Source organism: Diceros bicornis, chromosome 34 (assembly GCF_020826845.1).
Source record: "Diceros bicornis minor isolate mBicDic1 chromosome 34, mDicBic1.mat.cur, whole genome shotgun sequence".
Taxonomy (NCBI): Eukaryota; Metazoa; Chordata; class Mammalia; order Perissodactyla; family Rhinocerotidae; genus Diceros; species Diceros bicornis.
The window spans coordinates 23064527-23078350 of NC_080773.1; the positions used below are offsets into that span (position 1 = coordinate 23064527).

Below are 13824 nucleotides of genomic sequence, written 5' to 3' on the forward strand. Positions count from 1 at the left end.
GAGAGATGGGGGATGGGTGCAAGGGTGAGGTGGGGGTCGGGTGCAGGGGTGATGTAGGGGACTGGTGGAGGGGTGAGGTGGGGGACGGGTGGAGGGGTGGGGGACGGGTGCAGTGGTGAGGTGGGGACGGGTGCAGGGGTGAGGTGGGGATGGGTGCAGGGGTGAGGTGGGGGACAGGTGCAGGGGTGAGGTGGGAATGGGTGCAGGGTTGTGGTGGGGGACAGGTGGAGGGGTGAGGTGGGGGATGGGTGGAGAGGTGGGCGATGGGCACAGGGGTGAGGTGGGGGTCGGGTGCAGGGGTGATGTAGGGGACGGGTGGAGGGGTGAGATGGGTGACGGGTGGATGGGTGGGGGACGGGTGCAGGGGTGAGTTGGGGACAGGTGCAGGGGTGAGGGGAAGACAGGTGCAGGGGTGAGGTGGGGGACGGGTGCAGGGGTGAGGTGAGGGACGGGTGGAGAGGTGGAGGATGGGTGCAGGGGTGACGTGGGGGTCGGGTGCAGGGGTGAGGTGGCGACGGGTGCAGGGGTGAGGTGGGAAGACAGGTGCAGGGGTGAGGTGGCAGATGGGTGCAGGGGTGATGTAGGGGACGGGTGGAGGGGTGAGGTGGCGGGCGGGTGGAGAGGTGGGGGGCGGGTGCAGGGGTGAGGTGGGGGACGGGTGCAAGGGTGAGGTCGGGGACGGGTGCAGGGCTGAGGTGGGGGACGGGTGGAAGGGTGAGGTCAGGGACGGGTGGAAGGGTGATGTAGGGGACGAGTGGAGAGGTGGGGGATGGGTGCAGAGGTGAGGTGGGCATGGAGGTGGAGAAGTTGGGGACGGGTGCAGGGGTGAGGTGGGGGACGGGTGGAGAGGTGGGGGATGGGTGCAGAGGTGAGGTGGGCATGGAGGTGGAGAAGTTGGGGACGGGTGCAGGGGTGAGGTGGGAGTCGGGTGCATGGGTGATGTAGGGGACGGGTGCAGGGGTGAGCTGGGGGACAGGTGGAGAGGTGGGGGATGGGTGCAGAGGTGAGGTGGGCATGGAGGTGGAGAAGTTGGGGACGGGTGCAGGGGTGAGGTGGGAGTCGGGTGCATGGGTGATGTAGGGGACGGGTGGAGAGGTGGGGGATGGGTGCAGGGGTGAGTTGGGGAAGGAGGTGGAGGGGTGAGGGTACGGGTGCAGGGGTGAGGTGGGGGGACAGAGGTGGAAGAGTGAGGTGGGGGTTTGAGAAACAGGTGGGACAAGGGGTGGCTGAGAAGGGGGGTTTCAGGTGGGAGTGGCCGGGGTCCCCAGCGTCTTGTGGCAATGGGAGCCAAGGTTGGTTCTGACCCCGCCCCCTCCCCTCTCCCTCCCTCCCCTGCCCAGATCCCGGCAGCAGCTCCGCTGAAGGGCCCAGGCCCCTCCTCCTCCCCGTCACTACCTCACCAGACCCCTCTGGGAGACAGCCCCCACCTGCCCTCCCCACACCCCGCCCGGCCCCCTTCCCGCCCACCCTCCCGACCCCATTCCCGCCCTCCCTCCCAGCCCCAGAGCCTGTCTCGCCCACCCTCAGAGCCAGCCCTGCACCCTTGCCCCCCACCCCAGGCCCCCCCCACTCTGCCTGGCATCTTTGTCATCCAGAACCAGCTAGGCGTCCCCCCACCTGCCAGCACCCCGGCCCCCACTGCCCCAGGCCCACCCCAGCCCCCTCTGCGTCCCCCATCCCAGCCCCCAGAGGGGCCGCTGCCCCCGGCCCCCCACCTCCCTCCAACCTCCACCTCCTCCATTGTGGCCTCCTCTGAGACGTCCACCAGGCTGCCAGCCCCCACACCCCCCGACTTCCAGCTCCAGTTCCCACCCAGCCAGGGGCCCCACAAGTCCCCCACACCCCCTCCGACCCTCCACCTGGTCCCCGAGCCCGCAGCGCCCCCCCCACCGCCTCCTCGGACCTTCCAGATGGTGACCACCCCCTTCCCGGCGCTGCCCCAGCCGAAGGCTCTTCTCGAGAGATTTCACCAGGTAATCAGAGGCGGGGACCGGCCCCAGCGCCTTCTCCCCCGATCCCTGGTGCCTGGCCGGCCCACTCCTAGCGCATGCCCCCAGCCCCTCAATCACCTGTCCCCTCCTCAGGTGCCGTCCGGAATCATCCTCCAGAACAAGGCCGGGGGGGCCCCCGCCGCCCCGCAGACCGCCAGCCTGGGGCCCCTCGCCAGCCCCACTGCCTCTGTGCTGGTCAGCGGGCAGGCCCCATCGGGGACCCCCACCGCCCCCAGCCATCCCCCTGCCCCGGCACCCATGGCCACCGCAGGTAGGGGAGAGGTAGCCCATGAGGAGAGATGGGGGCCCAGAGGCGGGTGGGCGGGAGGCTGAGCGCCAGGGAGGACGGGCTGGGGCAGAGCTGTGGGTGCTGACCCAAGGGTGGCCCAGACCTCACGGGGCACGGCAGGTGCAGGAGGGGCTGTCTCCCCAGATCCGAGGGGCACTCACTCCAGGGCTGCGAGGCCGCCGAGGCCAAGGAACCAGAGGAGGGCGGGGTGCAGGCTTGGGGGTCGCGATTGTGGAGGGGGCCTCCGTGCCAGTGACCCCTGAGCCCTGTCTGTCCCCACCCCACCCCCAGGCCTCCCTTCTCTGCTTCCTGCCGAGAGCAAAACTTTTGCCAGCAGCCTCCCGACCCTGAGTGTGGCCAAGGCCGCTTCATCCGGGCCAGGGAAGTCCTCCGGGCTGCAGGTAAGGGGCCCCCAGAGCGGAGGGCTGGGGCCAGCGTGACACCGCCAGGGAACCGGGCAAGGGGCTGGCGGGCACAGGAGCCCCCAGGGGCAGGAGGGGCAGGTGAGGCTGACAGACAGGCCGTCAGAGGGGGCGGACGAGACAAATCCAGGCAGTGGGTGGAACAGCAAGACAGTCCAGGCGGGGGGCACGAGACAGACCGAGAGACTGGGACAGAGACCCACAGACACCAAGACGACAGGGCGATGAGAGGAGACATGGCCTGAGACCCCGAGGTGGTCACTGGGGGCGGGAGCAGGTGAGGGCTTGAGACCGGAGGAGGAGGGACGGGGTGACACTTTCAGATGTCAGCTCAGGAGACGGCTGGACGAGAGACGCAGGAGGAAGGAGACGGGGGAGACCCAGACAGAGGGGCAGGGGTGGCGTGGGACACCGCGAGTCCACAGGGACGGCGGAGATGGGACGGTCGTACAGGGAGGGGCACTGTGTGTTGGGGGAGACTGAGGCAGACCTGCCTGTCCGGGAATGCAGGACAGAGGTGAGAGGCGGGTGGGGGGACCAGGACCCCAGAGGTTGGGGGAGACAAGGAGACAAGATGCACCAGAGGCTAAGAGGGAAGCCTGGGCATGAGAGGGGCGTCAAGATGAAGAGATCGGAGACAAAATGAGAGGAGTCAGGGCTGGGAGGAGAGAGACGTGACGGCGGAGACAGAGGCCGTCTGATGAACAGGGAGGGAGACACCAGCAGTGTGCCTGGTGTCCAGACCGGAAGTTAGGGGAGACCCACCCTGGAGAAGGAGGGGACCCAGCGCTCACGCCTGCCTGTCACCCGCTCCTCGCCGTGTCCCCTGCCTGGGCCCTGCCCAGGTCTTCCCCGCAGGTTGAGTGTGATGGGCAGGGCCGGCGCTGGGACCCCCCCCCCCGGGGGGACATCAGCCGCCTCCCGTCTTTATCCCAGGCTGGGGGAGAAGGGGTCAGCGCTCGGAGGGAAGGCTCTGTCGTGACCCTCTCACTCGCCTCTTTCTCCCCCGCCAGTATGACAGCAAGTTGAGTAGCCTGAAGAAGCCACCCACGCTGCAGCCCAGCAAAGAAGCCTGGTGAGTGGCAGCGCCCGGTCCCTGTGCTTCCCCGCCCCCAAACCTTCCCGGAAGCAGGGACCACCCTTCAGAAGTGGGGTCCGGCAGGCCCCAGTACAGAGCCCTGCTCCACCTGTTGTTAGCCCTGTGGTTTGGGGCAATACCGTTCCCCTCAAAGACCTTCCGTTCCCCCCTAGAAAATGCAGTGGTCATAGTCGTGATAGTGGGGTGACGGGGTGAGGGTTCGATGAGACTGTGAAGACGACGCGCGTGCACCACGGGGCTGCTGCCTTCCAGAGGGAGGGATTTGCTGTGGCTTGGTCACTGCTGCCCCTCAGCATCTGAGACAGGGCTGGGGCCGTTGGGGCTTAATGTCATGGAGGGGTGGGGAGAGGGCTGGCTGGCTGGATGCATGTTTGGGTGGGTGGATGGCTAGCTGGATGGCTGGATAGCTGGATGGCTGGATGGCTGGATGGCTGGCTGGGTGGGTGGATGGCTGGGTGGGTGGGTGGATGGCTGGCTGGATGGCTGGATGGCTGGCTGGCTGGGTGGGTGGGCGGGTGGGTGGATGGCTGGCTGGATGGCTGGCTGGCTGGATGGGTGGGTGGGTGGATGGCTGGGTGGGTGGGTGGGTAGAAAGATGGATGGGTGGGTGGATGGATGGATGGGTGGGTGGATGGATGGATGGGTGGGTGAGTGGATGGATGGATGGGTGGGTGTTTGGTTGGGTGGGTGGATGGACGGATGGGTGGATGGATGGGTGGGTGGATGGATGGATGTTTAGGTGGATGGATGGATGGGTGGAAGGATGGGTGTTTTGGTTGGGTGGGTGGATGGATGGGTGGAAGGATGGGTGGGTGGATGGATGGATGTTTGCGTGGACGGATGGGTAAATGTTGGATGCTTGTGTGTGTTCTCTCCCTCTCTTCTGCCCTCCCTTCACGGAGAGTGTTGATCAAGTACTCACTCGTTGCCCAGTCCCGTGCTGGCCTCTGGAAACACCAGACAGACCTGCCCCGTGTCGTTTGGGGGCCTCTGGTCTTCAGCACAGGGTGGAGACCAGCATGTCTGATGGGAGAAACAACCACACACTAAAGAGACATAAGTCACTGTCATATGTGCTGTGGTAGAAATCAGCCCGGTGAGAGAGAAGAGGATCTTACCGACCTACCCACCAACCCACTAACCAGCCTCCCTCCCCTCTCCCCAAGGTTGCTGTTGGGCCCAAGGCAGTGTGGGGACATGATGACCCCAGGTGGCAAGAGCGAGTATAGCATGGAGGATGAGTTGCAAGCTCTGACATCTGCCTCCCAGCTCTGCCTCTTCCTCAGTCTATGTGCTCTGGGTGGAGGGATCTCACCTCTCGCAGTCTCAGTTTCTTCATCTGTAAAGTGGGGATAATGACAGCCCCCACTTCCTTTGGTTGCTGCCAGAGATTCAGTGAGACAGAGCCGGCACGTTCAGCACAGATTAACACCCATTGTTGCGAAGCGTTCTCTTTCCCCTGCGGTTGTCTGCGCTCAGGTGGGGATCCGCCTTCTCCTGGCCTCACCACCAGCTCTCTGTGTGTGTGCTCTCTCCCCACCCACCCCCAGTTTCTTGGAGCATTTGCACAAACATCAGGGCTCCGTCCTGCACCCTGACTACAAGACAGCCTTCCCATCCTTCGAGGACGCCCTGCATCGCCTCCTGCCCTACCACGTCTACCAGGGCGCCCTTCCCTCCCCGAATGACTACCACAAAGGTGAGCCCTCCCGGACTCTCCCCGTCGGGTCCCTGGTATGCGGAGGGGGCTGGCGGGGACTGCAGAGGGTGGGGAGGATCAGATGCCAGCGCAACCCTGCGTGCGCGCTCCTCTGCGCCGTCGGGGCGCGCCGGCTCCGTGCGCGTCCCCAGCGGCTGTGGCTCTGGACCTCTTCTCTTCCTCCGCAGTGGACGAGGAGTTTGAGACGGTCTCCACGCAGCTGCTGAAACGCACCCAGGCCATGCTCAATAAATACCGCCTCCTGCTCCTGGAGGAGTCCCGGGTAGGGTGGCTGTCACCTTCCTCCCCGGGGACCCTGCCCTTCCCCGGGTCCCCTCTGGGCAGGGTGAGGCCTGCTCCTCTGGAGGGACTGAGGGAGGGAGAGAGGCTGGTGTGAGATCACAAGAAGGGCAGTTTGCAGTCTGTTCCCAGCCATCCCGGTTGCTCGGGTCCCCTCCCCCTCCTGGCTTCTTCACCTGCCCATCTTCTCTCCCCCCTCAGAGGGTCAGCCCCTCAGCGGAGATGGTCATGATCGACCGAATGTTCATTCAGGAGGAGAAGACCACCCTTGCCTTGGACAAACAGCTGGCCAAGGAGAAGCCGGGTGAGAGGGGAGGGGAGGAAGAGGTGTCCCCCGCTCCTACGCTCGCAGCGCCCCAGAATTGGACTTGGGGCCACGTCGGGGAGAGGGGTGTGTGGCCTTCTGACTCCACCGCTAGGCGGCGCCCGAGCCCCGCCTGCCCGCCACGGCTGGGTCTCCCCTGACCTCTGGGCTGCGACCAGAGAGAACTGAGTTCATCTTCCTCCATCACCGCGTGTCCATTTCACCCCTTGATCCTGGCATGGAGGGAACATGCTGCGCCCCCGTCCCCCACCCAGGGGGAGAGAAAAGCAGGAGAGCAGAGCCAGGACTAGGGGGAAACAGGGGAGGTGCCTGAGTTGCAAAATTTAAGGGAACGTCCACTCTCCGGCGCCGCCCCCCGCTGGCACATTAGGGGGACTTGGGAATTGCTGGGAAGGGTCGTACCTGGCAGTGTGTCCTGAGGGTCTGAAGAGTCAAGGGCTTAGCCCGGCGGTCAGGAGGGGCCAGTGCCCACCAGCTCCTCAGCTCTGCGCTTGCGGGGCCTCATGCCTCCCTCCTCTGTCTGCAGACGAGTACGTGTCTTCCTCGCGCTCGCTCGGCCTCCCCATCGCCGCCGCCTCCGAGGGACACCGGCTCCCCGGCCACGGCCCCCTGCCGTCCTCAGCGCCCGGGGCCCCGGCCCAGCCCCCCCTGCACCTGCCCACGAAGCTGGTGATCCGGCACGGGGGCGCGGGCGGCTCCCCCTCCGTGAGCTGGGCCCGGGCCTCCTCCTCCTCGCTGTCCTCGTGCTCCTCGTCCTCCGCCGCCTCCTCCCTGGACGCCGACGAGGACGGCCCCATGCCCTCCCGCAACCGCCCGCCCATCAAGACCTACGAGGCCCGCAGCCGCATCGGCCTCAAGCTCAAGATCAAGCAGGAGGCCGGGCTCAGCAAGGTCGTCCACAACACGGCCCTGGACCCCGTGCACCAGCCCCCGCCGCCGCCGCCCGCCGCCCTCAAGGCGGCCGAGCCCCCGCCGCGGCCCCCGCCGCCCCCCGCGCCCGGCCAGATGAACGGCACGGTGGACCACCCGCCGCCGGCCCCCGCTGACCGCAAGCCCCCCGCGCCGGCCCCGCACTGCCCCCGCCTGCCCCTGCGGAAGACGTACCGCGAGAACGTGGAGGCCCTGGGCGGCGGGGGCGCAGAGGCGGCGGGCACCGGCCGGGCGCGGGGCGGCAGCCCGGCGCCGCTGCCCACCAAAGTGGACGAGGCCACCAGCGGGCTGATCCGCGAGCTGGCGGCGGTGGAGGACGAGCTGTACCAGCGCGTGGCGAAGGGCGCGCCCCCCGAGCCCGCGGCCGGGGCCGGGCAGGGCAGCGGCAGCCGCGAGCCCGGCTGGGAGGCGCCCCCGCTGCCCCCCGCCAAGCGGCGCAAGTCCGAGTCCCCCGACGTGGACCAGGCCAGCTTCTCCAGCGACAGCCCGCAGGACGACGCGCTCACGGAGCACCTCCAGAGCGCCATCGACAGCATCCTGAACCTGCAGCAGGCCCCCGGCCGGACCCCCGCGCCCCCGTACGCGCCCGGCGCGCCCGCGCCCCCATCGCCCCTGCGCAGGCCGGAGGCCTACCCGCCGTCCAGTCACAACGGCGGCCTCGGCGCCAGGACGTTGAACAGATAACACCGGGCCGGGCCTCCTCCCCGTCCCCTCGCGCCGGGGACGCCGGGGACAGCTGAGCGTGCGACCTCAGCCTCCGGGGGACACAAGCCGGGGATCCCCTGAGTTTTTCTTGCCTAAGTTATTTGAGTCACAAAAGCCTCCTGGCCCACCTCCTGCTTCAGCCCAGTTTGTTGGGTGGGGGTCGTGGGTTTAGGGGAGGGGGTGTAATGTAAAATGTCCCCCTGCCAAAGGAGGGGTCACCCCGGTGTGTCATTTCCCGTTTCTCCCCCCTTCCCGCCGCTCCACGGGGAGACACGTGCGTGTTGGCCAGGGATGGGGGCACCTGGCCGCTCCCACCGCTCCCGCGTGTCGGGGTCCCCGGCTTGTCTGTGCGGCTTCACGGATCCGGGCACCAGGGGCGCTCGGGGCTGGGAGGGTCCTGGGGGGCCGCGCTCGGCCTCCCCACCGCCCCCTACAGGCTGCAGACGGAAACGCAGGGAGGGGGCGGGGGAAGCGGGCCCGAGGGCACCTGTCACATCCACGTGTGTGCGTCCAGCTCCGTGTGCTGTGTCCCTGTGTGTGAGCTCGAGTGAGCTAGAGAGAGAGAGAGATTTTGAACCCTCCAGTCCCTCCACTGAAATGCGAGCACCTCCCCAACAGGAAACCGGGGTCTTCCTCCCCCCACCCCCTCCCCAACCAGTCTTCCCTCTGTTCTTCCTGCCGCCAGCCACCCGCGCCAGATTTTGAAATCTCGGAGACAAAACTAGTACTGTAAGATAAATTTTTTTGTACTGTATTTATTGTGTATAACGATTTTTTTAAAGGAGAATTCTGTACATTTAGAACTCTTGTAAATTAAAAACCGATCCTTTTTTTAAAACTGTACTGACGCCCCCTGGCCCCCATTGCTTTTGCGTCTTTGGGGACTTGTTTGGAGTCTCGGGTGGGGAGGGGGCTTGTGAGGGCTTATTCCACATATATTTGTTGAGCACTGACTGGGTGCCAAACCTGTTCTAGGCACAGGGGTGCCGCTGGACAAGGCAGACGGAAGTCCCTGTCCTGGGGGGGGGGGGGAGCTGACTTGTTAGTGGAGGAGGCAGATAGTGGACAGCTCAACCCAACGTGGGCGATTCTTATCGTTCCTGGTCAAGTTCTGTGGTCTCCGCGAATGCGGAGTTAGCGAATACTGAACCACCTCCCCTGGGGAAATACAAGGTTAGCTTCCTATGAGCCCCTGGTCACAACATTTTTGTCAACCCATCAGTACATCACCTTGTTTTATGTGTGTTTCTGTTTGAAGACGCCTTATTTAAATATAGTGTTGATTCATTCACATTGAATTCACATCCTACCGCTGTAACTCTTGCCTGAACGAAGCTTATCTAAGGCACGTATTTTCTTGGTAAAGCGCATCACAGCCTTCTCGCGCTTAGGAACACGAGACACCATTAAGCACTACGCCTGGGGGCCCCTTTAAACAGTGAAATCACCAAAAAAAGCACAAAAATGTGAAAAACCTGGCCCTAAATAGCCCTCGAACAGGACCCTCGCCTACGAAATGAGAGCTGAAACGGGAGGGCGGAGCGTCACCCGGTTCGACCTCAGTTGGAAACTTGTGTCTTGGGTGACTCCAATTTTTTGCCACTCTGCGCATGTCCATGAAAGTGAGAGTTTTAGCGTTACAAATGCGTTTTAACAGGTAGGCGAATTCACAAATCGGGCATCTGCAAATAACGAGGGTGGACCGTACATATGTACGTGTCAGATGGAGACGTGAAGAAAAATCAGGCAGGGTGTGTGAGCTTTCTCTGCCTGCTGTAACAAAGTACCACAAGTGGGGGGGTGGGGGGCGGGGGTGTGTGAAAAGAACAGGGGTTTATTCTTTCACCGTTCTGGAGGCCAGAGGTCTCAAATCAAAGCGTCGGCAGGGCCACGCTCCCTCTAAGACGCTAGGGGAGGAGCCTTCCTGGCCTCGTCCAGTCTCTGGTGGTCTCAGGGTTCCCCATCACTCCATCCTCTGCCTCCGTCTTCACGTGGCTATTTTCCCTCTGCCATCCGTGTGTCTTCTCCTCTTATAAGGACACCAGCCATGTGGGATGATAGCCCACCCTGCTCCAGTATGACCTCCTCCCAACCTGTTTACATCTGCAGAGACCCTATTTCCAAATAAGATCCCATTCACGAGTAGTGGGGGTTAGGATACCAGCATATGTTTTGGGAGGACACCACTCGATCCATAACTCAGGGTAAAGGCGTGGACGAGGCAGCCCCTCGTCCCTAGGACCTCTTTGTGTGAACTGCAAAACAGCACCCCTTTCTCCTGGAGAGCGTGAGCTGGATTCCAGGCCCCCTCACCCATTCAGTGAGCGCTTTGTGCAGTGAACAACCCGCCCAACCGCACATGAAGGCCCTCAGGGCCGGATGGGAAGGGAAGACTTCTTTGAGGAGGTGACATTTGAGCAGAGACGCGTATGAAATGAGAAAAGGAGCCACGGGGAGATCTGGGGGAAGAGCACCCAAGGCAGAGAACTGCCAGTGCAAAGGCCCTGAGGCAGGAGCATGCCTACAGTGTTGAGCAACAACAAAGAGGCCAGTATGGCTGGAGCCCAGGCGGGGGGGCCGGGGCGGGAGGTGAGGTCAGAGAGGCAACAAAGGGGGCCTATCCTGTAAGACCTCGTGCTCCAGGCGGGAGCCGCGGGAGGGTTCTGAGCAGCGGGCGGGGAGCTGACTTAGGGTCCCCAGGCGCCCTCTGGCGGCCGCATGGGGAACAGACAGGGCGAGGAGGCGCCTGCCAGAGTCCAGGTGGGCGGTGAGGCGGCTGGACCCGGGTGATGCGCCCTGTGCCTCTGCACGCCCCTGAAGGTGTTTGGAGGGGAGGGGGAGCTGATAATGTGGGGGCTCCGAGAGAGGGACCACCCCGCTTCCTAGCTCCAGACCTACTTCCCCCACGTGCGAAATCAAGCCCTGTTAGCATCCTTGCATCCTGGCGCTTTCCGGGAAGACCCCGCGTGGCCGCGCAAAAGTTGGCCCATCATTTCCACGGCCCCGGGGCCTCAGCTCTGGAAGGCCGGCTGCACGCAGCCCGAGCAGACGGACATGACTAACGTTTATGGAACGCTTCCCACGGGCACTGCTCCAAGCCCTTCACCCGGGTGTCCTGTGTGGTCCTGGAGAAGCCCCCGTGTGGGAACTGATAGCCCCAGCTTGCAGGCGAGGAACCCGAGGCCCCACGGGACGCAGTAAGGGGAAGGGTGGGCTGCGAGCCCGGCGCTCTGGCGGCGACCCCACAATCTTGGGCTCTGCACACCCAGCGTTCGGGGAGCCGGGGGCGACAGCAAGGCCTTTCCAAGCCGGCCGTGGGGGAGTCAGAGACCCCCACCGCCACCCCCTCCTTCCCTGGCGCCCGGGGAGGAGACCAAAACTGAGCTCGGCTCCTGCAGAGTTAGTGCTCAGTGGGCGACTGTGGGGTCCCCTTGTCCGCAGCTGAGCCATCTGGAAAAAGAGAGAGGCCCTGAATGGCTACCTCACACCCCAAGTCACCTGGGCGCAGAGCAGGATTGAAACCCAAGAAGGAGAGCATCCAAGGTTCATCTCCTGACTACCAGGCTTGCTGGCGGCCGCCTCGAGCTGTTGTGTTGTTGTTGTTGTTATTTTTAATTGCGGTAAAATATACATAACACAAAATTTACCATTTTAACCATTTTTAAGGATGCAGTTCAGTGGCATGAACAAATTCACATCGTGCATTGCCACCATCCATCGTCAGAACTGGTTTCCTCTTGCAGAACTGAAACTCTGTCCGCCTTACACACTAACTCCCCATCCCCCTGCCCAGCCCAACCACCATTCTGATTTTTTTTGTTTTTTTTTTTTTTTTTGCAGAGGAAGATTCGCCCTAAGCTAACATCTGCTGCCAATCCTCCTCTTTTTGTACGTGAGCTGTCACCACAGCATGGCGGCTGACGGACAAGTGGTGTAGGTCCCTGTCTGGGAACTGAACCTGGGCCACCGAAGCGGAGCATTCTGACCTTAACCACTAGGCCACCAGGGCAGGCCCTCTACTTCCTGTCTCGATGGATTTGACTACTCTGAGCACCTCGCAGGAGTGGAATCATACAGCGTTTGGGTCCTTTTGTGACTGGCTTATTTCACTTGGTGTGACGTCTCCAACGTTCATCCATGTTGTAGAATGTGCCAGAATTTCTCCATCCAGTTTTGACACATGGGGAAGGAGGGAGCTAGAAAAAGAAAAATCTGGGCTTGTGCCTTGGGGAGGGGGCTCCAGAGGCTGAGAGGGCATCATGGAAGTTGGATGATGTGGGGGACAGAGCTCAGAGACTCCGGATTTAGAGAGCAGGGGGACAGCAAGAGAGACAGCAGCCCCATCACTGAGGGCTCAAGCATATTTAACGAGGCTTCTTCACGCCACTGACCTCTTCCTAGAATAATGTCTTTAAATGCGTAAAATAAAAGCCACAGGATTACACGGGACCCAATTACACTGATACACAGTTATCAGTGTGTTAAAAAAGCACAAATCCTCGATGCAGCAACAAGAGCTGTGTCTTTGCACTAATTAGAAAGAGCCAGTGGGGGGTCTAGTCAGTAATGAGTCACCAGTCACTGAGGAGGGGGGGTGGCCTCATGGCCTAGTGGTTAAGTTCCGGATGCTCCGCTTCCGTAGCCCAGGTTCAGATCCTGGTGGGGACGTACACCACTCATCATCAGCCATGCTGGCAGCATCCCGCATACAAAATAGAGGAAGATGGGCCCAGATATTAGCTCAGGGCCAATCTTCCTCAGCGGAAAAAAAAAAAAAACCCAACCAATCACTGGAAATTTCTGGAACAATTCCAGTGTGATGAAAACACTGGCGATTCCTCTCGGGGACAGTGACCCAGGTCCTGCCCACGCTGCTGTGCTTTGTTGCTCACATTCATGATTGAAGGAAACCCGGAATTTCAGTGAAAAATCTAGATGGCATTGTTTTTCCCGTCCTAGTTCACGGAGCCTCGAGGCCACCTGAGAAGCCCTGGGTGGAAGCGAGAGCCGGGCTTGACCACTCCTTCTTCCTCTCCTGAGCCACGGGGACTCGACTTCCCTGTGCCTCAACTTCCCCAGCTGAGCAATGGGATTAATAACGGTAACAATTATAATAACGGGACATCGCCTCCTAGGACGGGGGGAGATGATCCACATCAAGCTTTTAGAATAAAGCCTGGCCCCTAGCAGCAATAACGTTAGTTATCACTAAGCTCCAGGCCTTTTATTATATATATGTTATGTAGATTATATTACACATACATATACCATTATATATTATATTATGATTATATATTATAATTGTGTATATTATATATTATATATACCACTTTATATATACATCATACATGATTATATATTATAATTGTGTGTATTATATATACTACTTTATATATACATCATATATGATTATATATTATGATTATGTATATTATTTATACCACTTTGTATACATCATATATGATTATATAATTATGTATATTATATATTATATATACCACTTTATATATACATCATATATGATTGTATATTATAATTGTGTGTATTATATATACCACTTTATATATACATCATATATGATTATATATTATAGTTGTCAAAGTTCCACATCCTTCCAGTTGCTGTATGTGGGACGTGGCCTCAGCATGGCCTGAGAAGCGGTGCGCCGGTGCACGCCCAGGATCTGAACCCGGGCCACCAGCAGCGGAGCACGCGCACCTAACCGCTAAGCCGCGGGGACGGCCCTGTATATTATAATTATGTATATTATTTATACCACTTTACATATACATCATATATGATTATATAATTATGTATATTATATATAGTATATATACCACTTTATATATACATTATATATGACTATATATTATAATTACATATATTATATATACTTGATATATACATCGCATGATTATATATTATAATTATGTATATTATATATACCGCTTTATATATACATCATATATGATTGTATATTATAATTGTGTATATTATATATACCACTTTATATATACATCATATATGATTGTATATTATAATTGTGTGTATTATATATACCACT

General features: G+C 60.2%; 1 protein-coding gene across 1 annotated transcript in view; it reads left to right on the top strand.

Annotated features, from left to right (window-relative positions):
- Positions 1-8603, top strand: part of BICRA (BRD4 interacting chromatin remodeling complex associated protein) — a 77210-nt gene extending 68607 nt beyond the window's left edge. The window contains 8 exon segments of the mRNA XM_058529713.1: positions 1341-1973; positions 2085-2262; positions 2572-2681; positions 3716-3777; positions 5352-5500; positions 5689-5783; positions 6002-6104; positions 6652-8603. Of these exon segments, the coding sequence (XP_058385696.1) occupies positions 1341-1973; positions 2085-2262; positions 2572-2681; positions 3716-3777; positions 5352-5500; positions 5689-5783; positions 6002-6104; positions 6652-7739 (2418 nt within the window). The 3' untranslated portion in view covers positions 7740-8603.
- The last annotated feature ends 5221 nt before the right edge of the window (positions 8604-13824 follow it).